The 24,846-nt window shown below is 41.1% G+C and overlaps 1 protein-coding gene across 1 annotated transcript in view; it reads left to right on the top strand.

Annotated features, from left to right (window-relative positions):
• The window catches only part of FHIP1B (FHF complex subunit HOOK interacting protein 1B), a gene marked incomplete in the record, with an annotated part of 380,930 nt that overhangs the window by 305,453 nt on the left and 50,631 nt on the right, over positions 1–24,846 (top strand). The window contains 1 exon segment of the mRNA XM_053708840.1: positions 16,106–16,268. Within this exon segment, the coding sequence (XP_053564815.1) occupies positions 16,106–16,268 (163 nt within the window).

Here is a 24,846-nt window from a genome sequence, read left to right on the forward strand (position 1 = left end):
AGCAGTTAGGAAGTTGTGAGGTAATCCCTTGCTTTGTTTCCCAACACATTGCTGCCCATGGTACAGAAAGCCAGAGTTGGTTACTCTGTTCTTTCTTTTTCTACAGGTCTCTGTAAGGAGAATGTGTCCTTTCACGCCTTGTGAGCTGTCTTCCTGTCGGACAGCTAGACTGCAGGTTAGTGCTTTTGTCTTCTAGGTCTTTGAGACTTGCACTTCAGAAGAATATGTCATATACAGTAGATGAGGACATTTTTAAAATCCTTTATACAGGATTTTCTTTGGCTTGTGGGTAGGCACATTATGTATGTTGAGACTAGGGGTTAAGCTTCCCTTTATTGAGACGTTTTTCTTCTTTGGGCTAATTTTGTTGAAATACTTCATTTGTATGTGTGTGGCTTATGTTTTATACAGGGATTTATGTATAAACTTAACATTTGGCAGTTGGTTTTCTTTGCTTGCTTAGCTAGAACAGCCTAACTGACAGACTGCTTGAGCGTTTGTGTAAATTAAGCTCCGGTGTTGTAGACAGAGGGAAACATGCCTTTTACTTGCTGCATAGTTTTCTTTCTGCCGGTCATGTGACTTATCTCTGCTGTCGGATATTCGCGGATCGTCGTCATTGAATTTCAGTCTCTTCAGTGTCAATGTACTATATGATCGTTTTAGAGACTTCTGGCAGTCAAATTGTGGTATTAAAAATTCTTAAAGTGAGTGTATTTAAACATGTCTACAATTTGGGGAAGACACGATGAGTCCACGGATCATCTTTATTACTTATGGGATATTCACCTCCTGGTCAGCAGGAGGAGGCAAAGAGCACCACAGCAGAGCTGTTAAATATCTCCTCCCTTCCCTCCCACCCCAGTCATTCTCTTTGCCTCTGTTAGTGATAGGAAGAGGTAAAGTGAGGTGTTAGATTCTTCAATCAAGTTTATTATTTTTAAAGTAGTACAAGATTGTGCTGCTTTGTTCTAGGGTGTAGCCGTAGTCCATATCAGTCTCTTCAGTAGAGCTTTTGGTGGCTTTAAAGCAATGGGAACTTGTGGGAAATAATTCTCACTGCGCCTCCCATATGTTTATGCTGCCCTTATCCTGATGGCCTAAGCAAACCTAACTCAGGCTTCATCATTTTCAACAGGGCTATGGGAGGGAGAGGACCTCTTAAACCTGCTGGACTGTCTTGCTGTCGTACAGCATTAAGGTAAGTGCTAACTTTTTTAATCTGGGAGACACACAAAAGCTCATTCTGAACGTTGCAGTGACCCCGGTTGGCAGGTAGGCACCTCAGCAGAGGCTGAGGTGTTTGGGTGTCTGAATTTTTATTCATTAACTAAGGGGGTACGTTTGTTTCTGGCTACAGAAAAATAGTTGTCTTTTTAAAATTTAAAGATACAGTAGCGATTTCAGTGATCAAATTTTTGCTGTAATATAAAGTAATTTGATTATCTCCTAACTTTTGTGGAACACTTTTCTGCATATAGTTAAAAGTTTTAATTTTATGTTTTAAAGGGACAGTAACGATTTAATATATATATTAAAAAAAAAATCATTGTTAGTTTATTGGGTTTCAAAATGGACTTAGGAGCCGTGCAGAATGTTACTTGCTCCATGTGTTTGGATGCTAATGTGGAACCACCAATCCCTTTTTGTCCCTCACGTATTGAGAGGGCTTTAAGTTATAAAGAAAAAAATTTGCATGAACAAAGTTTTTCAGAAGCGGATGCTTCTCAGGAGTCTAATAACGAGATTCAATGTATTCCGCAGCTTTCTCCCCAAGCGCCCCAATCCTTAACGCCGGCTCAAGCAGTGCCCTGTACTTCTGCTGTAGCGCCTGCTGGAGTCACCTTAAAGGACATAGCTGCGCTTATGTCTTCCACAATTTCTGTTGCGTTATCTGCTTTTCCTGTGCTTCAAGGCAAACGTAAGAGGAAAGACAACCATATGGTCAGTGAGTTTTCTGATGCAATGGTGGCCATCTTGGATGTACCCTCCCAGAGAACTGAGATGGAGGGTATTGAGGTTCCATCAGAAGGCGAGATTTCAGACTCAGAAAGTTAGTTGCCTTTGACTGATTCAGAGGTTGTATCTTTCAGGTTTAAACTAGAACACCTCAGGGAGGTCTTGGTTACTTTAGACGACTGTGATTCCACAGTAGTAGTCGCGCCTGTGAAATCGAGTAAATTGGACAGATATTTCGAAGTTCCTTCTTACTCAGACGTTTTTCCAGTGCTGAAGCGAGCTTCGGAGATTGTTTCTAGGGAATGGGAGAGACCAGGTATTCCCTTCTCTCCTTCTACTATATTCAATAAAATGTTTCCTATAACTGACTCTGTCAGGGAGGCTTGGCAATCGGTTCCTAAGATGGAAGGGGCTATTTCCACCTTAGCTAAGCGAACTACTATTCTTATTGAGGATAGTTGTGCCTTTAAAGACCCCATGGACAAGAAGTTGGAGGGTCTACTTAAAAAGATTTATGTTCACCAGGGTTTGCTTTTGCAGCCAGCTGCGTGTATTGCTACTGTCACAAGTGCGGCAGCTCATTGGTTTTATGCTCTGTCTGAGTCTCTCAGGACTGAGACTTCCTTGGAGGAAATCCAAGATACGATTAAAGCTCTTAAGTTGGCTAATGCTTTTATTACGGACGCTTCTCTGCAGATTACTAAATTGGCAGCAAAGAGTTTGGGGGTTCTCTATTCTAGCCCGCAGAGCTTTATGGTTAAAACCTTGGTCTGCGGACGTGTCATCCAAGTCTAAGCTTCTAGCAATTCCTTACACGGGGAAGACCTTGTTTGGACCTGGCCTGACGGAAATTATCTCTGATATCACGGGAGGTAAGGGTCATCTCCTTCCTCAGGATAAGAGAAATAAACAAAAAGGACGACAAAGTAATTTTCGTTCCTTTCGAAATTTCAAGGGAAATTCTTTCTCTTCCTCCTCTAAACCAGAACAATATAAGCCTACTTGGAGACCCAACCAGTCTTGGAACAAGGGTAAACAATCCAAGAAGCCTGCTGCTGAATCCAAAACGGCATGAAGGGCATGCCCCCGATCCGGGACCGGATCTGGAAGGGGGCAGGCTCTCATTCTTCGTTCAGTCTTGGGTTCGGGACGTTCAGGATCCCTGGGCAGTAGAAATAGAAATACAAATTGGAGTTCAAAAATTTTCCTCCCAGAGGAAGATTTCTTCTTTCAAGATTATCTGCAAACCAGATAAAAAAAGAGGCGTTCTTACATTGTGTAAGAGACTTCTCCTCCCTGGGAGTAATTGTTCCCGTTCCAGTACAGGGACAGGGGCAGGGTTTTTATTCAAATCTGTTTGTGGTTCCCAAAAAGGAGGGAACTTTCAGACCTATCTTAGACCTCAAGAGTCTAAACAAGTTTCTCAGAGTTCCGTCATTCAAGATGGAAACTATTCATACCATTTTTCCATTGATCCAGGAGGGTCAATTTATGACGACAGTGGATTTAAATGATGCATATCTACATGTTCCTATCCACAGAGATCATCACAGGTTCCTGAGATTTGCTTTTCTGGACAAGCACTTTCAGTTCATGGCTCTTCCTTTCGGTCTGGCCACGGCACCCAGAATTTTCACAAAAGTTCTGGGGTCTCTACTGGCGGCTCTAAGACCGCGGGGCATTGCGGTGGCACCCTATCTGGACAATATTCTAATCTAGGCGCCATCTTGTCAACAAGCAATATCTCATACCAACGTTGTGCTATCCTTCCTGAGAACTCACGGATGGAAGGTAAATTTGGAAAAGAGTTCCTTAATCCCGAAGACAAGGGTAACTTTCTTGGGAACTCTAATAGATTCTATATCTATGAGGATTTTTCTGACAGAAGTCAGGAAATCAAAGATCCTAGATACCTGTCGAGCCCATCAGTCCACTCCTCGGCCGTCAGTGGCCCAGTGCATGGAAGTAATCGGACTGATGGTGGCGGCAATGGACATCATCCCATTTGCTTCCACCTCAGACCTCTGCAGTTAAACATGCTCAGGCAGTGGAATGGAGATTATACAGACTTGTCTCCTCGAATAAGCTTGGAACAGGAGACGAGGGACTCACTTCAATGGTGGTTGTCTCTGGATCATCTATCCCAGGGAACCTGCTTTCGCAGACCGTCCTGGGTGATTGTGACAACAGACGCCAGCCTTTTAGGGTGGGGAGCTGTCTGGGGTTCCCTAAAGGCTCAGGGAGTGTGGACTCAGGCGGAGTCTGTTCTTCCAATAAATATCCTGGAACTAAGAGCGATCTTCAATGCTCTTCTGGCATGGCCTCAGTTGGCTTCGGCCCAGTTTATCAGTTTCCCGTCAGACAACATAACGTCAGTGGCCTACATCAATCATCAGGGAGGAACGAGGAGTTCCTTAGCGATGACCGAGGTAGCCACGATAATCTGGTGGGCGGAGGCCCATTCTTGTCATTTGTCAGCGATCCACATCCCAGGGGTGGACAACTGGGAGGCGGACTTTCTGAGCAGGCATACTTTTCATCAGGGAGAGTGGGAACTCCATCCGGAAGTGTTCTCCAACCTGATTCTCAGATGGGGTCTGCCGGAGTTAGATCTCATGGCATCTCGTCGGAATGCCAAGCTTCCAAGATACGGGTGAAGGTCCAGGGATCCCCAGGCAGAACTGATGGATGCTCTGGCGGTTCCTTGGTCCTTCAGCCTTGCATACCTATTTCCCCCGTTTGCTCTTCTCCCTCGGTTCATTGCTCGGATCAAGCAGGAGAGGGCATTGGTGATTCTCATAGCACCGGCTTGGCCTCGCAGGATTTGGTTTGCAGATCTGGTGGACATGTCATCCCTGCCACCTTGGAGACTTCCATTGAGGAAGGACCTTCTCATTCAAGGGCCCTTCCTTCACCCTAATCTAGTTTCTCTGAAGCTGACTGCTTGGAGATTGAACACTTATCTTATCCAAGCGGGGGTTTTCTGATTCGGTCATAGAGACCATGATCCAGTCTCGTAAGCCTGTAACTAGAAAGGTTTTTCTTAAGATATGGCGTAAATATATTTATTGGTGTGAATCCAAGGGTTACTCATGGAGTAGAGTTAGGATTCCCAGAATTTTGTCTTTTCTCCAAGAGGGTTTGGAGAAGGGTTTGTCGACAAGTTCCTTAAAGGGTCAAATCTCTGCCTTATCTGTTTTGTTACACAAGCGTTTGGGAGAGGTCCCAGATGTACAATCTTTTTGTCAGGCTTTGGTTAGGATCAGGCCTGTGTTCAAACCAGTTACTCCTCCAGTTCTCAAAGTTTTTCAAGGGGTTCCGTTTGAGCCTATGCATTCCTTAGATATTAAGTTGTTATCTTGGAAAGTTTTATTTCTTATTGCTATTTCTTCAGCTCGTAGAGTGTCTGAACTCTCGGCATTGCAACATTCTTCGCCTTACCTTTTTTTTCATTCGGATAAGATAGTTTTACGTACTAAACTAGCTTTTCTTCCTAAGGTTGTTTCAGACAGGGACATTAATCAGGAGATTGTTGTTCCTTCCTTGTGTCCTAATCCTTCTTCTCAGAAGGAACGTCTTCTGTACAATTTAGATGTTGTACGTGCTTTAAAATTTTACTTACAAGCGACTAAGGACTTTCGTTAGTCTTCTTCTTTGTTTGTAATTTTCTCTGGAAAACATAAGGGTCAGAAAGCTACGGCTACCTCTCTTCCTTTTTGGCTGAAGAGTATCATCCGTTTTGCATATGAGACTGCTGAACAGTAGCCTCCTGAGAGGGTTACGGCTCATTCCACTAGGGCTGTTGCTTCCTCATGGGCATTCAAAAATGAAGCTTCCGTGGATCAGATTTGCAAGGCTGTAACTTGGTCCTCTCTTCATACTTTTTCAAAATTCTATAAATTTGACACTTTTGCCTCAGCTGAGGCCGCTTTTGGGAGAAAGGTTCTTCAAGCAGTGGTGCCTTCCGTTTAGGTTCCCTGTCTTGTCCCTCCCTTATCCTCTGTGTCCTCTAGCTTTGGTATTGTATCCCATAAGTAATGAAGATTATCCATGGACTCAACGTGTCTTTAAAAAGAAAAGAAAATTTATACTTACCTGATAAATGTATTTCTTTTTAGACACGATGAGTCCACGGCCCGCCCTGTTCTTTTAGACAGGTTGTTAGTGATTATAAACTTCAGACACCTCTGCACCTTGACTTTTCCTTTCTCTTCCTAACTTCGGTCGAATGACTGGAGTGGGAGGGAAGGGAGGAGCTATTTAACAGCTCTGCTGTGGTGCTCTTTGCCTTCTCCTGCTGACCACAAGGTGAATATCCCATAAGTAATAAAGATGATCCGTGGACTCATCATGTCTAAAAATAAATAAATTTATCAGGTAAGCATAAATTTTCTTTTAGTATTATGGAGATGGACCAAGACTCTGTCTTTTGACAAATGCTTGTTATGCCTAGAGGCACAAATTGTTTTGCCTATGCAATTCTGTGCTGCGTGCTTAGCTAGAACACTTCAATTTAAAGATAAATTGTTGCCCTCTGTGCCCAATGTCTCTCAGGATGATGCTGTTCAGGCAATGCCACAGCTTTCTCCTCAAACTTCCCAAGCCTCTATGGCGTCACATACAGTGCCCTGCAATTCCTCTCAGCCTCCTGGAGGAGCTTATTTGCTTGCAGATTTTGCTGCACAGGTATCTTCTGCAGTATCTGCGGCATTATCTTCTTTTCCTATGCTGGGAAAACGCAAGACGAAAATTAGACATTCAGATAGTAAGGTTTCTGTTCCACCTACTGCTACGCAGGTTGCCCTCCCTCATAAGTCTGATTCGGACAGTATTATTAGTTCATCTGATACTGAAGAAGTCAGATTTAAGCTTGAACACCTTCGTGTATTGTTAAAGGAGGTATTGGCTACTTTGGACGACTCCGATACTTCTGTTGTTGTCAAACCTAAGAAGTCTACTAAACTTAATAAATACTATGATGTTCCTTCCTCTGTGGAAGTTTTTCCTGTCCCAGACCGTGTGACGAAGATTATTTCATAGGAATGGGAGAAGCCAGGGATTCCTTTCTCCCTGTCTCCAGTATTTAAAAAGATGTTTCCTGTTGCTGACTCCATTAAAGATTCTTGGCGCACGGTGCCTAAAGTAGAAGAGGCTATTTCTATTCTGGCAAAGAGAAGTACGATCCCTATAGAGGATAGCTGCTCCTTTAAGGATCCCATTGACAAAAAGCTGGAAGCTTATTTGAAGAAGATGCATGCTCATCAAGGTCTTCAATGGCAACCTGCAGTTTGTATTGCCACAGTAGCAAGTGCGGCATCTTATTGGTGAGACACCTTGTCTGAATCAATTTTAGTAGAGACTCCGTTGGAGGAGATACAAGATGGAATTGGCTAGTTTGAGAGCCTTAATCCTTTTATTTTTGATGCTAACATGCAAGTTATTAGACTGGGGGCCAAGATGTCTGGCTTCACTGTCCTAGCCCGCAGGGCATTGTGGCTAAAATCTTGGTCAGCTGATGTAACCTCTAAGTCCAAGCTTCTGGCGCTTCCTTACAAGGGGAAGACCTTCTTTGGACCTGGTCTAGCATAAATAATTTCTCATATTACGGGTGGAAAAGGGTCTTTTCTACCGCAAGACAAGAAGAACAGACTCAAAGGACGTCAAAGTAATTTTCATTCCTTTCGTAACTTCAAAGGTCAAAAGTCTTCCTCTCCATCTTCCATAAAGCATAAAGGGTCCACCCCCGGTCCGGGTTCGGATCAAGTGGGGGGCAGACTTTCCCTGTTTTGTCAAGTGTGGAGACGAGGTGTCTTAGATCCTTGGGCTTTGGACATAGTATCTCAGGGTTACAAAATAGAATTCAAAACTTTCCCTCCCAGGGGCAGATTCCATTATCTGTATACCAGGTAAAAAGAGAAGCATTTTTGAACTGCGTTCAGGAACTTTCCTCCCTGGGGGTGATTGTTCCAGTAAGGGAACAGGGTCTAGGATTCTATTCAAATCTGTTCGTGGTTCCTCAAAACCCATTTTAGACCAAAAGTGCCTCTACAAGTTTCTCAGGGTACCTTCCTTCAAAATGTAAACCATTCTTTCCATTATTTTTTTCGTCCAAGAGGGTCAGTTCATGATGACCATAGACCTGAAGGACGCGTATCTTCATGTTCCCATCCACAGGGATCATCACAAATTCCTGAGATTCGCCTTTCTAGACAAACACTTTCAGTTTGTGGCTCTTCCATTTTGGCCTTGCCACAGCTCACAGAATTTTCCCAAAGGTTCTGGGGGCTCTCTTGGCAGTGATCAGGTCTCGAGGAATTGCAGTGGCGCCATACCTGGACGACATATTGGTTCAGACGCCATCTTTTCAACAAGCAAACTCTCATACAGAGATCTTGTTGTCTTTTCTACATTCCTATGGTTGGAAAGGGAATCTGGAAAAGAGTTCCCTTGTTCCAGCTACAAGGGGCCATAATAGATTCCCTATTTATGAAAAATTTTCTGACGGAGGTCAGAAAATCCAAAATTCTCTCCTCTTGCTCAATGTATGGAGGTAATTGGTCTGATGGTCGCTTCAATGAACATCATTCCCTTTGCTTGATTCCATTTGCTTGATTCCAAACCTTAAAATGCCTATAAATACACCCCTCACCACACCCACAATTCAGTTTTACAAACTTTGCCTCCCATGGAGGTGGTGAAGTAAGTTTGTGCTAGATTCTACGTTGATATGCGCTTCGCAGCAGGCTGAAGCCCAGTTTTCCTCTCAGAGTGCAGTGAATGTCAGAGGGATGTGAAGAGAGTATTGCCTCCTTTTTCTTCCTTTAGGGGATCTATTTCATATGTTCTCTGTTATCGGTCGTAGAGATTTCTTCTCCTACCTCCCTTTTCAGATCGACGATATACTCTTATATACCATTACCTCTACTGATTCTCGTTTCAGTACTGGTTTGGCTATCTACTATATGTAGATGAGTCTCTTAGGGTAAGTAAGTCTTATTTCTATTTTATGACACTTATATTTGCCATGATTCAGGATATTCAGTATTCCTTCATTCAGACTGTCAGTTTCATTTTTTGGGAAAATGCATATAAATTTCATTTTTCTTACCTTCAATTTTCAATTGACATTTTTTCAAAAATTGTGGGCTGTTAGGCTCGCGGGTGCAGAAAATGCATCATTCTTGGCGCGAGACTTTTTTGGCGCAAAAATTTCGTCATTTCCGGCGTCGTAGTTGGCGCCGGAAGTCTTTTCATAATTGCGTCATTTTTTGACGTATGTGTATTGCCGACGTTTTTTTGGCGTCAAAAAATATGGGCGTCATTCTTGGTGCCAAAATGTGTGGGCGTCATTCTTGGCGCCAGTTTTTTTCACATTATTTCAGTCTCACTTTTCAGTTGCTTCTGGTTTTCTAGAAGCTTGTTTCATTTTGCATTTTTTCCCATTCCTGAAACTGCGGAATTTGATAATTTTGCTTTATATGTTGTTTTTTCTTTTACATATTGCAAGATGTCACTACATGACCCTGGATCAGAATCTACTTCTGGAAAAGCGCTGCCTGATGTCGGTTCTACCAAAGCTAAGTGCATTTGTTGTAAACTTTTGGTAACTGTTCCTCCGGCTGTTGTTTGTGATAGTTGTCATGATAAGCTATCAAAAGCAGATAGTATTTCCATTAGTAATAATCCATTACCTGTTGTTGTTCCTTCAACATCTAATGTTCAGGATGTTCCTGTTAATGTTAAAGAATTTGTTTGTAAATCTATTCGGAAGGCTCTGTCTGTTATTCCTCCTTCTACTAAACGTAAGAGGTCTTTTAAAACTTCACATATTTCAGATGAATTTTTAAATGACCACCATCATTCTGACTTATCTATTTCTGATGTTGATCTATCTGATTCAGAAGATTCTACCTCAGATATTGACACTGATAAATCTTCATATTTATTTAAGATGGAGTTTATTCGTTCTTTACTTAATGAAGTGTTGATTGCTTTAGATATGGAGGAGTCTAGTCCTCTTGATATTAAAACTACTAAGCGTTTAAATGCAGTTTTTAAACCTCCTGTGGTTATTCCAGAAGTTTTTCCAGTTCCTGATGCTATTTCAGAAGTAATTTCTAGGGAATGGAATAGTCTGGGTACTTCATTTACTCCTTCTCCAAGGTTTAAGAAATTGTACCCTAGATTAGAATTTTGGGATAAAATCCCCAAAGTTGATGGGGCTATTTCTACTCTTGCTAAGCGTACTACTATTCCTACGGCAGATAGTACTTCGTTTAAAGATCCTTTAGATAGGAAGCTTGAATCCTTTCTAAGGAAGGCTTATTTATGTTCAGGTAATCTTCTGAGACCTGCTATTTCTTTGGCTGATGTTGCTGCAGCTTCAACTTTCTGGTTGGAGGCTTTAGCGCAACAAGTGTCAGACCATAATGCTTATAGCATTGTTAAACTTCTTCAACATGTTAATAACTTCATGTTTGATGCCATTTTCGATATCATTAGAATTGATGTCAGGTATATGTCTTTAGCTTTTTTAGCTAGAAGAGCTTTATGGCTTAAGTCTTGGAATGCAGATATGTCTTCTAAGTCAACATTGCGTTCTCTTTCTTTCCAAGGTAATAAATTATTTGGTTCTCAGTTAGACTCAATAATTTCAACGGTTACTGGGGGGAAGGGAGCCTTTTTACCTCAGGATAAAAAATCTAAAGGTAAATATAGGGCTGCTAATCGTTTTCGTTCCTTTCGTCAGAATAAGGAACAAAAGCCTGACCCTTCCTCTAAAGGAACAGTTTCCGTTTGGAAAACTTCTTTAGTCTGGAATAAATCCAAGCCTTTCAGAAAGTCAAAACCAGCTCCCAAATCCGCATGAAGGTGCGGCCCTCATTCCAGCTCAGCTGGTAGGGGGCAGGTTACGATTTTTCAAAGATGTTTGGATCGATTCGATTCAAAGTCTTTGGATTCAGAACATTGTTTCACAAAGGTACAGAATAGGTTTCAGGGTAAGACCGCCTGTTAGAAGATTCTTTCTTTCAATCATTCCAGTAAACCCAGTGAAGGCTCAAGCGTTTCTGAAATGTGTTTCAGATCTGGAGTCAGCTGGGGTAATTATGCCAGTTCCAGTTCTGGAACGGGGCCTGGGGTTTTACTCAAATCTGTTCATTGTACCAAAGATGGAGAATTCCTTCAGACCAGTTCTGGATCTAAAAATATTGAATCGTTATGTAAGGATACCAACATTCAAGATGGTGACTATAAGGACTATTCTGCCTTTTGTTCAGCAAGGGCATTATATGTCCACAATAGATTTACAGGATGCATATCTTCATATTCCAATTCATCCGGATCACTATCAGTTCCTGAGATTCTCTTTTCTAGACAAGCATTACCAGTTTGTTGCTCTTCCTTTTGGCCTAGCTACAGCTCCAAGGATCTTTTCGAAGGTCCTCGTGCCCTTCTCTCTGTAATCAGGGAGCAGGGTATTGCGGTATTTCCTTATTTGGACGATATCTTGGTACTTGCTCAGTCTTTACATTCTGCAGAATCTCACACGAATCAACTTGTGTTGTTTCTTCAAAGACATGGTTGGAGGATCAATTTACCAAAGAGTTCCTTGATTCCTCAGACAAGGGTAACCTTTTTAGGTTTCCAAATAGATTCAGCGTCCATGACTTTGTCTCTTACAGAAAAGAGACGTCTGCAATTGGTTTCAGCTTGTCGAAACCTTCAGTCTCAATCTTTCCCTTCGGTAGCTTTGTGCATGGAAATTTTAGGTCTCATGACTGCTGCATCGGACGCAATCCCTTTTGCTCGTTTTCACATGAGACCTCTCCAGCTTTGTATGCTGAACCAATGGTGCAGGGATTATACAAAGATATCACAATTAATATCCTTAAATCCCAATGTTCGTTCTTCTCTGACTTGGTGGTTGGATCACCATCGTTTAGTTCAAGGGGCCTCTTTTGTTCGTCCAACCTGGACTGTGATCTCAACAGATGCGAGTCTTTCAGGTTGGGGAGCTGTATGGGGATCTCTGTCAGCGCAGGGGGTTTGGGAATCTCAGGGGGCGAGATTACCAATCAATATTTTGGAATTCCGTGCGATTTTCAGAGCTCTTCAGTTCTGGCCTCTTCTGAAGAGAGAATCGTTTATTTGTTTTCTGACAGACAATGTCACAACAGTGGCATATGTCAATCATCAAGGGGGGACTCACAGTCCTCAGGCTATGAAAGAAGTAGCTTGGATACTTGTATGGGCGGAATCCAGCTCCTGTCTAATTTCTGCTGTTCACATCCCAGGTATAGACGATTGGGAAGCGGATTATCTCAGTCGCCAGATGTTACATCCGGGCAAATGGTCTCTTCACCCAGAGGTATTTCTTCAGATTGTTCAAATCTGGGGGCTTCCAGAAATAGATTTGATGGTCTCTCATTTAAACAAGAAACTTCCCAGGTATCTGTCCAGATCCAGGGATCCTCAGGCGGAAACGGTGGACGCGTTGTCACTTCCTTGGAATTATCCTCCTGCTTATATCTTTCCGCCTCTAGTTCTTCTTCCAAGAGTGATTTCCAAAATCCTAATGGAGCGTTCGTTTGTACTGCTGGTGGCTCCAGCATGGCCGCACAGGTTTTGGTATGCGGATCTCGTTCGGATGGCAAGTTGCCAACCTTGGACACTTCCGTTAAGGCCAGACCTTCTATCTCAAGGCCAATTTTTCCATCAGGATCTCAAATCATTAAATTTGAAGGTATGGAGATTGAACGCTTAATACTTAGTCATAGAGGTTTTTCTGATTCAGTGATTAATACTATGTTACAGGCTCGTAAATCTGTGTCTAGGAAGATCTATTACCGAGTCTGGAAGACTTACATTTCTTAGTGTTCTTCACATACATTTTCTTGGCATTCTTTTAGAATTCCTAGAATTTTACAATTTCTTCAAGATGGTTTGGATAAGGGTTTGTCTGAAAGTTCATTGAAAGGTCAAATCTCTGCTCTTTCGGTTCTTTTTCACAGAAAGATTGCTAATCTTCCTGATATTCATTGTTTTGTACAGGCTTTGGTTCAAATCAAGCCTGTCATTAAGTCAATTTCTCCTCCTTGGAGTCTCAATTTGGTTCTGAGGGCTTTACAGGCTCCTCCATTTGAACCTATTCATTCTCTGGATATTAAATTACTTTCCTGGAAAGTTTTGTTCCTTTTGGCCATCCCTTCTGCTAGAATAGTTTCTGAATTATCTGCTCTTTCTTGTGAATCTCCTTTTCTGATTTTTCATCACGATAAGGCGGTGTTGCGGACTCCATTTAAATTTTTAATATAGTTGTGAATTCTAACAACATTAGTAGAGAAATTGTTGTCCCTTCATTGTGTCCTAATCCTAAGAATTCTCTGGAGAGATCTTTACATTCTTTAGATGTAGTTAGAGCTTTGAAATATTATGTTGAAGCTACTAAAGGTTTCAGAAAGACATCTAGTCTAATTGTTATCTTATCTGGTTCTAGGAAAGGTCAGAAGGCTTCTGCCATTTCTTTGGCGTCTTGGTTAAAGTCTTTGATTCATCATGCTTATGTTGAGTCGGGTAAATCCCTGCCTCAAAGGATTACGGCTCATTCTACTAGGTCAGTTTCTACTTCCTGGGCATTTATGAATGAAGCTTCTGTTGATCAAATTTGCAAAGCAGCAACTTGGTCTTCTTTGCATACTTTTACTAAATTCTACCATTTTGATGTTTTCTCTTCTTCTGAAGCAGTTTTGGTAGAAAAGTACTTCAGGCAGCTGTTTCAGTTTGATTCTTCTGCTTATAATTTCAGTTTTTTTCATTATAAGATTAAAACTTTTTGATTTGGGTTGTGGATTATTTTTTCAGCGGAATTGGCTGTCTTTATTTTATCCCTCCCTCTCTAGTGACTCTTGCGTGGAAGTTCCACATCTTGCGTATCTGCTATCCCATACGTCACTAGCTCATGGACTCTTGCTAATTACATGAAAGAAAACATAATTTATGTAAGAACTTACCTGATAAATTCATTTCTTTCATATTAGCAAGAGTCCATGAGGCCCACCCTTTTTTGTGGTGGTTATGATTTTTTTGTATAAAGCACAATTATTCCAATTCCTTATTTTTGATGCTTTCGCTCCTTTCTTATCACCCCACTTCTTGGCTATTTGTTAAACTGAATTGTGGATGTGGTGAGGGGTGTATTTATAGGCATTTTAAGGTTTGGGAAACTTTGCCCCTCCTGGTAGGAATGTATATCCCATACGTCACTAGCTCATGGACTCTTGCTAATATGAAAGAAATGAATTTATCAGGTAAGTTCTTACATAAATTATGTTTTTTTACTAAACCTCAGGCACCTCTACACCTTTGTGTTATTATTTTTCCATTTCCCTTTCGTTGAATCACTGGGGATTATTAGTAGGGGAGTGACACTTAACAGCATTGCTGTAGTGCTCTTTGCCTCCTCCTGCTGGCCAGGAGGTATATTCCCACTAGTAATTCAATGACGTTGTGGACTCTCCTTTTCCGGAAAGAAAGAAATGTATCAGGTAAGCATACATTTAGTTTTTTTCTTTGTTCTCTTGCTATCTTTATTTGAATGTAAGCTTAGGAGCCAGACCATTTTTTGTTCAGTACCTGGGTAGCGCTTGCTGATTTGTGGCTACCTTAAGACACCAATCAGTGCTACTCAGGTGCTGAACAAAAAATGGGCTGGCTCCTAAGCTTTACATTCTTACATTTTGCTTTTTCAAATAAAGATACCAAGAGAATGAAGAAAAATTGATAATAGGAGGAGTAAGTAAGAAAGTTGCTTAAAATTGCTGGTCTATCTGAATCATGAAAATTTAATTTTGACTAGACTATTCCTTTAAGATTCAAGTCAAGTCTTGTAAAGTATGTGATGACGGGTGTGGCCAGAAGACATTAGAATGTCTGTCACCAGTGAATGGCTGATGATACTGCACTGGGCTGCTGTGTCTGAGGGAAAGTCTTGTAAAGTATGTGATGACGGGTGTGGCCAGAAGACATTAGAATGTCTGTCACCTGTCACCTGTGAATGGCTGATGATACTGCACTGGGCTGCTGTGTCTGAGGGAAAGTCTTGTAAAGTATGTGATGACGGGTGTGGCCAGAAGACATTAGAATGTCTGTCACCTGTCACCAGTGAATGGCTGATGATACTGCACTGGGCTGCTGTGTCTGAGGGAAAGTCTTGGATTTAGGTGAGCTTGTTGCAGACAGAGTTTGTGACCTGTAGCGCACAAGTGAAATCGAATGTTAGCTTTGGATAAAAAAAGCCACCTGCAGGAAAGACTCACAAAACAAAATAACTTCAATTATTGTGGGGAACAGTTCTTGTTAATAAGCATAATGCATTATATATAAAGGCTAATACGGTCAGATAAACACAAATGTCCCAAATGAAAAGTAGCTTTAAGCCTTGGCTGGAGCCTGATCATCCCCATGTGTCGCTGAGCTGATCACTCAAATGTCATTCTGGGTCTTCCCTAGCAGAGTTGTTGCCTTCTCCAAGGTTGGTAAATGATGAGGTCCTTTAGAGCAAATAGCCAGGATAGGTCATGGGTCGTACAATACCACCAGCAGGGCACACTGACTGAGCGTTAGCATCATCTACATATCATCTAAGTGAGGAGAGCAGTATAACTTACTGGTACCCGAGTTTAAATTAACAAACCGAGTGATGTATATTTGTCATTAATCACTTTCTGGAAATTCTAAAAAACATTGAATTTTTGGTGAAAATTTTATTTTCAGAAGATTTGTGGCTGTGTCATTTTGGGTGGTTAGACTTGTTTACAGTTACATAAATTTGCTCGCTTCTCTTACGCTACGAATAACACATTTTTGTAAGTTACAGCTGTCTGGCTACTTTAAACCACAGAAAAGACATTAAGGTGTAAAAGTGGTTTGGATGTTAAAATCATTGTGCCGTGTTGTGCGCTGGCTCTCTTTAGGTTGTGTAGGGACCTATACATATTGTGTATCTTGGTAATCGGTAAATATAGGCGGCTGTTAGACTTTTTATCATTCGTATAGAGCTAGGAGTGTTGCTACAGTGTAATATACTGTAAGGAACAATATGCATCCGGATACACGCGTTCTTACTCTAACGGTTTCTCTTCTGCAGGTGCTGGGAACTGTGAAAAACAAGATTGAAGCTTTTGCTGCATCCCAGGAGGATTTTCCTACCCTTCTCTTCAAGGCCAAGAAGTTTCTGATAGCACGAGGAAAGCTGGACTGGTGTGACAGCCAAAGCTCAGTGCCTGCCCTGCGCCGTTCAGACACCCTGGGTAAGGTCAAACGTAGGTCACACTACCTGTGGGTTCTCTCTGCCAGGGAGTGATTGTGGTATAAATGACAATAATATGAGTGATGGTACTTTTTATTGTGATTGCAAGGTCTTATGTATGTTTTTAGGCATCCTGACACCTGGCCACATGTTGCTTCCTATTTATAATGACCTTTGGGACGAGGTGTAGATCAGTGTGACCATATCTGTATGTACTATGCACCTCTCTGCCTTATACACAAGTGCTGTGCAGTTTGGTTCTCTCTTTGCGTTACGGTAACTGCTGGTGCTGTCCACAAGACCATTACAGATACATCTCTTTGGAGTTTAGATGACGGCTAACACTGCAGTTCCCATATTACACATTGTCCGTATATTAGAGCATCTTCTGTAAGAGACTTTCCTTAAAAATGAAGCTTCCTATACTGATCAGGGTTTAGCTGTTTCTCTTGTCCTCCCTTTTATCCCAATACATAAGTGTTTGTGCACGGATCTGTAGAGTATCTGGCATGTCCCGGCTATTTGCTAACGGATAGGGTTCCTTATTGGCTGCACCTGCCTCTCAGGCTACTAATGTCCTCCCTTTTATCCCAATACATAAGTGTTTGTGCACGGATCTGTAGAGTATCTGGCATGTCCCGGCTATTTGCTAACGGATAGGGTTCTTTATTGACTGCACCTGCCTCTCAGGCTACTAATGTCCTCCCTTTTATCCCAATACATAAGTGTTTGTGCACGGATCTGTAGAGTATCTGGCATGTCCCGGCTACTTGCTAACGGATAGCGTTCTTTATTGGCTGCACCTGCCTCTCAGGCTACTAATGTCCTCCCTTTTATCCCAATACATAAGTGTTTGTGCACGGATCTGTAGAGTATCTGGCATGTCCCGGCTATTTGCTAACGGATAGCGTTCTTTATTGGCTGCACCTGCCCCTCCCTAGCTCATCAGCTCATTGTACCCTGAATACTCCTGTCAGTCAGTGGTGCTGCCCTTATATAGCACACAAATGTCAGATCTTCATACAGAGACACCTGCTGGGAGAAGCTGGTAACACACCCTGTAAGTCAGTAAGGGTCCTGGTAGGTTTGGTGATTTTCATAGAAATATAGAGTCCTGGTCTACGCACCTCTGGCTTGTGCTCTCACAGAATGATATAGAGTGAGCTTTATTTATGGAATTATAGGGTCACAGGACAAACAAATAGATGCAGTCACTGATGTGTCATCATACTTGTCCTATAATTCCATATGGTGGACACAACATCTAATAGACCGTTTACAAGTAACGTTACGCGCTATGCTCACATTAGAGTTTGCAGAACAAGACCCTGCAATACTTAAGGTTGTGTGCTAGGATTTAACTAAAGCCTTCAGAGCATTGTAGCGAGCGGTTTCTCACTACTTATAGAATAATCTTACAACACAATATAAGAAAAAAGGGGCTACTACTACTGTGGTATAAATGGTTGTCTGGTAAAACATCACCTGGTACAACCTCGCTCTAAAAATATCCCAAAAAAGAAGAGTGGTTGATGCTCACCAACCTAACAAACACCAAGATTACAAGTTTTGCGCTATACTAGGTGCGTAAATAACGCAAAAAAATAGCATTATCGCACTTTCCATAGCACTGCCATTACAAGTTACTGAAAAACCTTCTCTTGTGGTGCGGTATGGTGCGATAAGCTCCACACCGCACAAAACCCAAGGCCTGACTTTACGTGCTCGTGCACACTTTCTCAATAGACATCAATGGAGAAAAAGTGTTAGAAAAAAACTAACAACACCCAAACATAAACCCCTAGTCTAAATACCCCTAATCCGCTACCCCCCGACATCGCCAACACTAAATAAAACTAATAACCCCTAAACCGCTGGCCCCCCCACATCGCAACTACTATAATAAACCTATTAACCCATAAGCTGCCGGACCCCCTAATTTTAAATTAAATTTACAATATAACTATCTTTAAATAAATAAAAACTTAGCTGAGAAATAAAAAAAAACTAAGTTTAAACTATAAAGTAACCTAACACTACTGATTTAAAACAATAAAATTAGCGAAAAATAAACAAAACTAAATTACAAATTAAAAAAATCCTAACTCTACAAAAAAAAAAATACATTCAAAAAAATAAAAACTCTAAAATTACGAAAAATAAAAAACAAAATTATCAAAAATAATTAAAATTACACCTAATCTAATACCCCTATAAAAACAAAAAAGCCCCCCCAAAATAAAAACACCCTCTAACCTAACAGCAAACTACCAATAGCCCTTAAAATGGCCTTTTGTAGGGCGTTGCTCTAAGTTAACCAGCTCTTTACCTAAAAATTACAAAGTCTCCCCTAACAGTAACCACCCCCACCCAACCAACCCCCCAAAATAAAAAACCTAAGTCTAAATAAAACCTAAGCTACCTAAAGGGACATTTGTATGGGCATTGCCCTTAAAAGGGTATTCAGCTCTTTTACTGCCCATCCTTAATCTAGAGGAAAAAAAAACCCAGAAAATCTCACAGTTCCTGAAGTCCGGTCATCAGTCTTCATCCAGGCGGCGACATCTTGCTCCATCGCGGGGGCATCTCCTATCTTCATCCCGGTGGCGCAGAGCTGTGGAGGCGTGGAGCATTGTCGCCGGCGGCGCAGACATCCAGTGTGGAGGATCCTCTTCATACGATCACCACTGTGCACTGAAGCTTGAATGCAAGGTACCCGTCTAAAAATAGGGTACCTTGCATTCCTATTGGCTGACATTTTCAAATCAGCCAATAGGATGAGAGCTACTGAAATCCTATTGGCTGATCAAATCAGCAATGCCCATACAAATGCCCCTTTAAGGGCAATGGGTAGCTTTTTTTTAGGTTTTTTTTAGACTTAGGTTTTCTTTCTAATGACACGATGAGTCAAAAAAAATTACATTACCAAAAATAAATGAAATTATCCAAAATAATAAAAATGACAATTATGCTGCCCTACCCATACAAGCCTCAGTAAGATTACTCAGTCTTTGTTTCTACCCACAGGTCTATGTGAAGGAACTGGCCTCCCAAACCTAGTGAGCTGCCGTGCTGCGTGGTGCTAACTTTATGTTTTTCTGGGACATGCAGAGAAAAAGGATAGCACTTTTACTTTCATTGGGACAAATTACATTCCTATGACAGGGGAATATTTTTTAAGGGCAGCGAAGCAGGCACTGGGGGTGTTTTTATTGTTTTTTATACTTCACTCCCGACGGCTGTGATAATTGATTTAGCCGATCGGGAGTTTCAGGTTACGCCCATGATGGGCAGAGTTAGATACGGCGGCAGTTCCTATTGCGCGCAGTTTTTCTAGCCCTGTTTGTCACTTCCTGTGTCTCCGGAGGGAAATTCAGCTGCGTCACAGATTCAGCAGCGTTGCGGTTACGGACCGCAGTGTTCATAGAGTTGAGTCCGGATCAGTTACAAAGTAATTTACTAAGTTAGCAGGCAGGCAGGTAAGCACCTCAGCAACGCTAAGCTGAGGTGTAGAGTTGTCTGGAAGTTATTTTGGGGGATAAGGTGTAAATTTAATAGCAGAAAAATAAAGCAGCTATTTTGTTTGTTTAAAATTTAAAGGAACAGTAACGATTTTTTTGTTTTTGTTTTGGGGGATATTTTCTGAATTAAATATCAGTTTTCTGTTTATTGGTGAATAATGATGGACCAAGAAACCCTGCAAGATGTTACATGTTCTTTATGTTTTGATGCTAATGTAGAACCACCAATCTCTTTCTGTTCCTCATGTATTGAGAGAACTTTACATTACAGGAATAGACTTTTTCCTGAGCCAACATTGTCTAAGGCGGATGCTGTTCAGGAGTCTTCTGACAATGTTCAAGATATGCCGCAGCTTTCTCCTCAAGCGTCCCAAAATTTAGCGTCCATACAGCCAGTGCCCTGCGCTTCCTCTATTACTCAACCTGGAGTTACCTTGCAAGACATCGCTTTGCTAATGTCATCAGCGGTATCTGATGCGTTGTCTGCTTTTCCCATGCTGCTGGGAAAGCGCAAGAGGAAATGTAATCAATCTTTGAATAAGGTTGCTGACACAGTAGTGGCTAGGTAGGTGGTTTCTCCCTAAAGTAGTTTCAGACCGGAAAATTAATCAGGAGATTGTTGTTCCTTCTTTGTGTCCTAATCCTTCTTCTCAAATGGAATGGCTTTTGCACAATCTGGACATGGTGTGTGCATTAAAATTCTATTTACAGGCGACTAAGGATTTTCGTCAGTCTTCTACTCTGTTTGTGCTATTCTCTGGGAAACGTAAGGGACAGAAAGCTACGCCTACTTCTCTTTCTTTGTGGCTGAAGAGTATCATTCGTTTTGCCTATGAAACTACTGGACAGCAGCCTCCTGAGAGAGTTGCGGCTCAATTCTACAAGGACTGTTTCCTTTTCCTGGGCATTCAAAAATTAAGCTTCTGTGAAACAGATTTGCAAGGCTGCAACTTAGTCCTCTCTTCACACTTTTTCAAAATTCTATAAATTTGACACTTTTGCCTCGACTGAGGCCTCTTTTGGGAGAAAGGTTCTTCAAGCAGTGATGCCTTCCGTTTAGGTTCCCTGTCTTGTCCCTCCCTTAACTGTGTACTCTAGCTTGGGTATTGATTCCCAATAGTAATTAGATGATCCGTGGACTCATCATGTCATTAGAAAGAAAACATAATTTCTTTCATGTAATTAGCAAGAGTCCATGAGCTAGTGACGTATGGGATATACATTCCTACCAGGAGGGGCAAAGTTTCCCAAACCTTAAAATGCCTATAAATACACCCCTCACCACACCCACAATTCAGTTTTACAAACTTTGCCTCCGATGGAGGTGGTGAAGTAAGTTTGTGCTAGATTCTACGTTGATATGCGCTCCGCAGCAAGTTGGAGCCCGGTTTTCCTCTCAGCGTGCAGTGAATGTCAGAGGGATGTGAGGAGAGTATTGCCTATTTGAATGCAGTGATCTCCTTCTAAGGGGTCTATTTCATAGGTTCTCTGTTATCGGTCGTAGAGATTCATCTCTTACCTCCCTTTTCAGATCGACGATATACTCTTATATATACCATTACCTCTGCTGATTCTCGTTTCAGTACTGGTTTGGCTATCTGCTATATGTAGATGAGTGTCCTGGGGTAAGTAAGTCTTATTTTCTGTGACACTCCTAGCTATGGTTGGGCACTTTGTTTATAAAGTTCTAAATATATGTATTCAAACATTTATTTGCCTTGACTCAGAATGTTCAACTTTCCTTATTTTTCAGACAGTCAGTTTCATATTTGGGATAATGCATTTTAATTTAACATTTTTTACCTTAAAATTTGACTTTTTCCCTGTGGGCTGTTAGGCTCGCGGGGGCTGAAAATGCTTCATTTTATTGCGTCATTCTTGGCGCGGACTTTTTTGGCGCAAAAATTCTATTTCCGTTTCCGGCGTCATACGTGTCGCCGGAAGTTGCGTCATTCTTTGACGTTATTTTGCGCCAAAAATGTCGGCGTTCCGGATGTGGCGTAATTTTTGGCGCCAAAAAGCATTTAGGCGCCAAATAATGTGGGCGTCTTATTTGGCGCGAAAAAATATGGGCGTCACTTTTGTCTCCACATTATTTAAGTCTCATTTTTTATTGCTTCTGGTTGCTAGAAGCTTGTTCTTTGGCATTTTTTCCCATTCCTGAAACTGTCATTTAAGGAATTTGATCAATTTTGCTTTATATGTTGTTTTTTTCTTTTACATATTGCAAGATGTTCCACGTTGCAACTGAGTCAGAAGATACTTCAGGAAAATCACTGCACAGTGCTGGAGCTACCAAGCTAAGTGTATCTGCGATAAACTTTTGGTATCTGTTTCTCCAGCTGTTATTTGTATTGCATGTCATGTCAAACTTATTAATGCAGATAAAATTTCCTTTAGTACTGTTACATTACCTGTTGCTGTTCCGTCAACATCTAATTTTCAGAGTGTTCCTGATAACATAAGAGATTTTATTTTTTAAATCCATTTAGAAGGCTATGTCTGTTATTTCTCCTTCTAGTATACATAAAAGTCTTTTAAAACTTCTCTTTTTTCAGATGAATTTTTAAATGAACATCATCATTCTGATACTGATAATGGTTCTTCTGGTTCAGAGGTTTCTGTCTCAGAGGTTGATGCTGATAAATCTTTGTATTTGTTCAAGATGGAATTTATTCGTTCTTTACTTAAAGAAGTGTTATTTGAATTAGAAATAGAGGATTCTGGTCCTCTTGATACTAAATGTAAACGTTTAAATCAGGTTTTTAAATCTCCTGTAGTTATTCCAGAAGTGTTTTATCTCCCTGATGCTATTTCTGAAGTAATTTCCAGGGAATGGAATAATTTGGGTAATTTATTTACTCCTTCTAGACGTTTAAGCAAATTATATCCTGTGCCATCTGACAGATTAGAGTTTTTTGGGACAAAAATCCCTAAGGTTATGGGGCTGTCTCTACTCCTGCTAATGTACTACTATTCCTACGGCAGATAGTACTTCATTTAAGGATCCTTTAGATAGGAAAATTGAATCCTTTCTAAGAAAAGCTTACTTATGTTCAGGTAATCTTCTTAGACCTGCTATATTTTTAGCGGATGTTGCTGCAGCTTCAACTTTTTGGTTAGAAGCTTTAGCGCAACAAGTAACAGATCATAATTTTATAGCATTATTATTATTCTATAACATGCTAATAATTTTATTGGTGATACCATCTTTTGATATCATTAGAGTTGATGTCAGGTATATGTCTCTAGCTATTTTAGCTAGAAAAGCTTTATGGATTAAACTTGGAATGCTGACATGTCTTCTAAGTCAACTTTGCTTTCCCTTTCTTTCCAGGGTAAATAATCATTTTCGTTCCTTTCCTCACAAGGAACAAAAGCCTGATCCTTCATCCTCAGGAGCGGTATCAGTTTGGAAACTATTTCCAGTTTGGAATATATCCAAGCCTTATAGAAACCTATAGCCAGCTCCTAAGTACCTATGAAGGTGCGGCCCTTATTCCAGCTCAGCTGGTATGGGGCAGATTACGTTTACTTCAAAGAAATTTGGATCAATTCCGTTCTTAATCTCTGGTTTCAGAAACATTGTTTCAGAAAGGTACAGAATTGGCTTCAAGTTAAGGCCTCCTGCTAAGAGATTCTTTTCTTTCCCGTGTCCCAGTTAACACAGCAAAGGCTCAGCATTTCTGAAATGTGTTTCAGATCTAGAGTTGGCTGGAGTATTTATGCCAGTTCCAGTTCTGGAAAAGGGGCTGGGGTTTTATTTTATCTCTTCATTGTACCAAAGAAGGTCAATTCCTTCAGACCAGTTCCGGATCTATCATTATTGAATCGTTATGTTAGGATACCAACATTCAAGATGGTTACTGTAGGACTATCCTGCCTTTTGTTTAGCAAGGGCATTATATGTCTACAATAGATTTACAGGATGTGTATCTGCATATTCCGATTCATCCAGATCACTTTTAGTGTCTGAGTTTCTCTTTTTAGACAAGCATTACCAGTTTTGTGGCTCTACCGTTTGGCCTAGCCTCAGTTCCAAGAATTTTTTTCAAAGGTTCTCGGTGCCCTTCTTTCTGTAATCAGAGAATAGGGTTTTAGTATTTCCTTATTTGGATGATATCTTGGTACTTGCTCAGTCTTCTCATTTTCGAAGAATCTCATACGAATCGACTTGTGTTGTTTCTTCAAGTTCATGGTTGGAGGATCAATTTACCAATCAGTTCATTGATTCCTCAGACAAGGGTAACCTTTTTAGGTTTCTAGATAAATTCAGTGTCTATGACTCTGTCCTTGTCAGACAAGAGAAGTTTAACATTGATATCAGCTTGTCAAAACCTTCAGTCACATTCATTCCCTTTGGTAGCCTTATGCATGGAAATGTTGGGTCTTAGGACTGCCGCATCAGATGCGATCTCCTTTGCTCATTTCTCCAACATAGGTGTGTCCGGTCCACGGCGTCATCCTTACTTGTGGGATATTCTCTTCCCCAACAGGAAATGGCAAAGAGCCCAGCAAAGCTGGTCACATGATCCCTCCTAGGCTCCGCCTACCCCAGTCATTCTCTTTGCCGTTGTACAGGCAACATCTCCACGGAGATGGCTTAGAGTTTTTTAGTGTTTAACTGTAGTTTTTATTATTCAATCAAGAGTTTGTTATTTTGAAATAGTGCTGGTATGTACTATTTACTCAGAAACAGAAAAGAGATGAAGATTTCTGTTTGTATGAGGAAAATGATTTTAGCAACCGTCACTAATATCCATGGCTGTTCCACACAGGACTGTTGAGAGCAATTAACTTCAGTTGGGGGAACAGTGAGCAGTCTCTTGCTGCTTGAGGTATGACACATTCTAACAAGACGATGTAATGCTGGAAGCTGTCATTTTCCCTATGGGATCCGGTAAGCCATGTTTATTACGATCGTAAATAAGGGCTTCACAAGGGCTTATTAAGACTGTAGACTTTTTCTGGGCTAAATCGATTCATTATTAACACATATTTAGCCTTGAGGAATCATTTTATTTGGGTATTTTGATATAATAATATCGGCAGGCACTG

Source organism: Bombina bombina, chromosome 3 (genome assembly GCF_027579735.1).
Source record: "Bombina bombina isolate aBomBom1 chromosome 3, aBomBom1.pri, whole genome shotgun sequence".
NCBI classification, from domain to species: domain Eukaryota; kingdom Metazoa; phylum Chordata; class Amphibia; order Anura; family Bombinatoridae; genus Bombina; species Bombina bombina.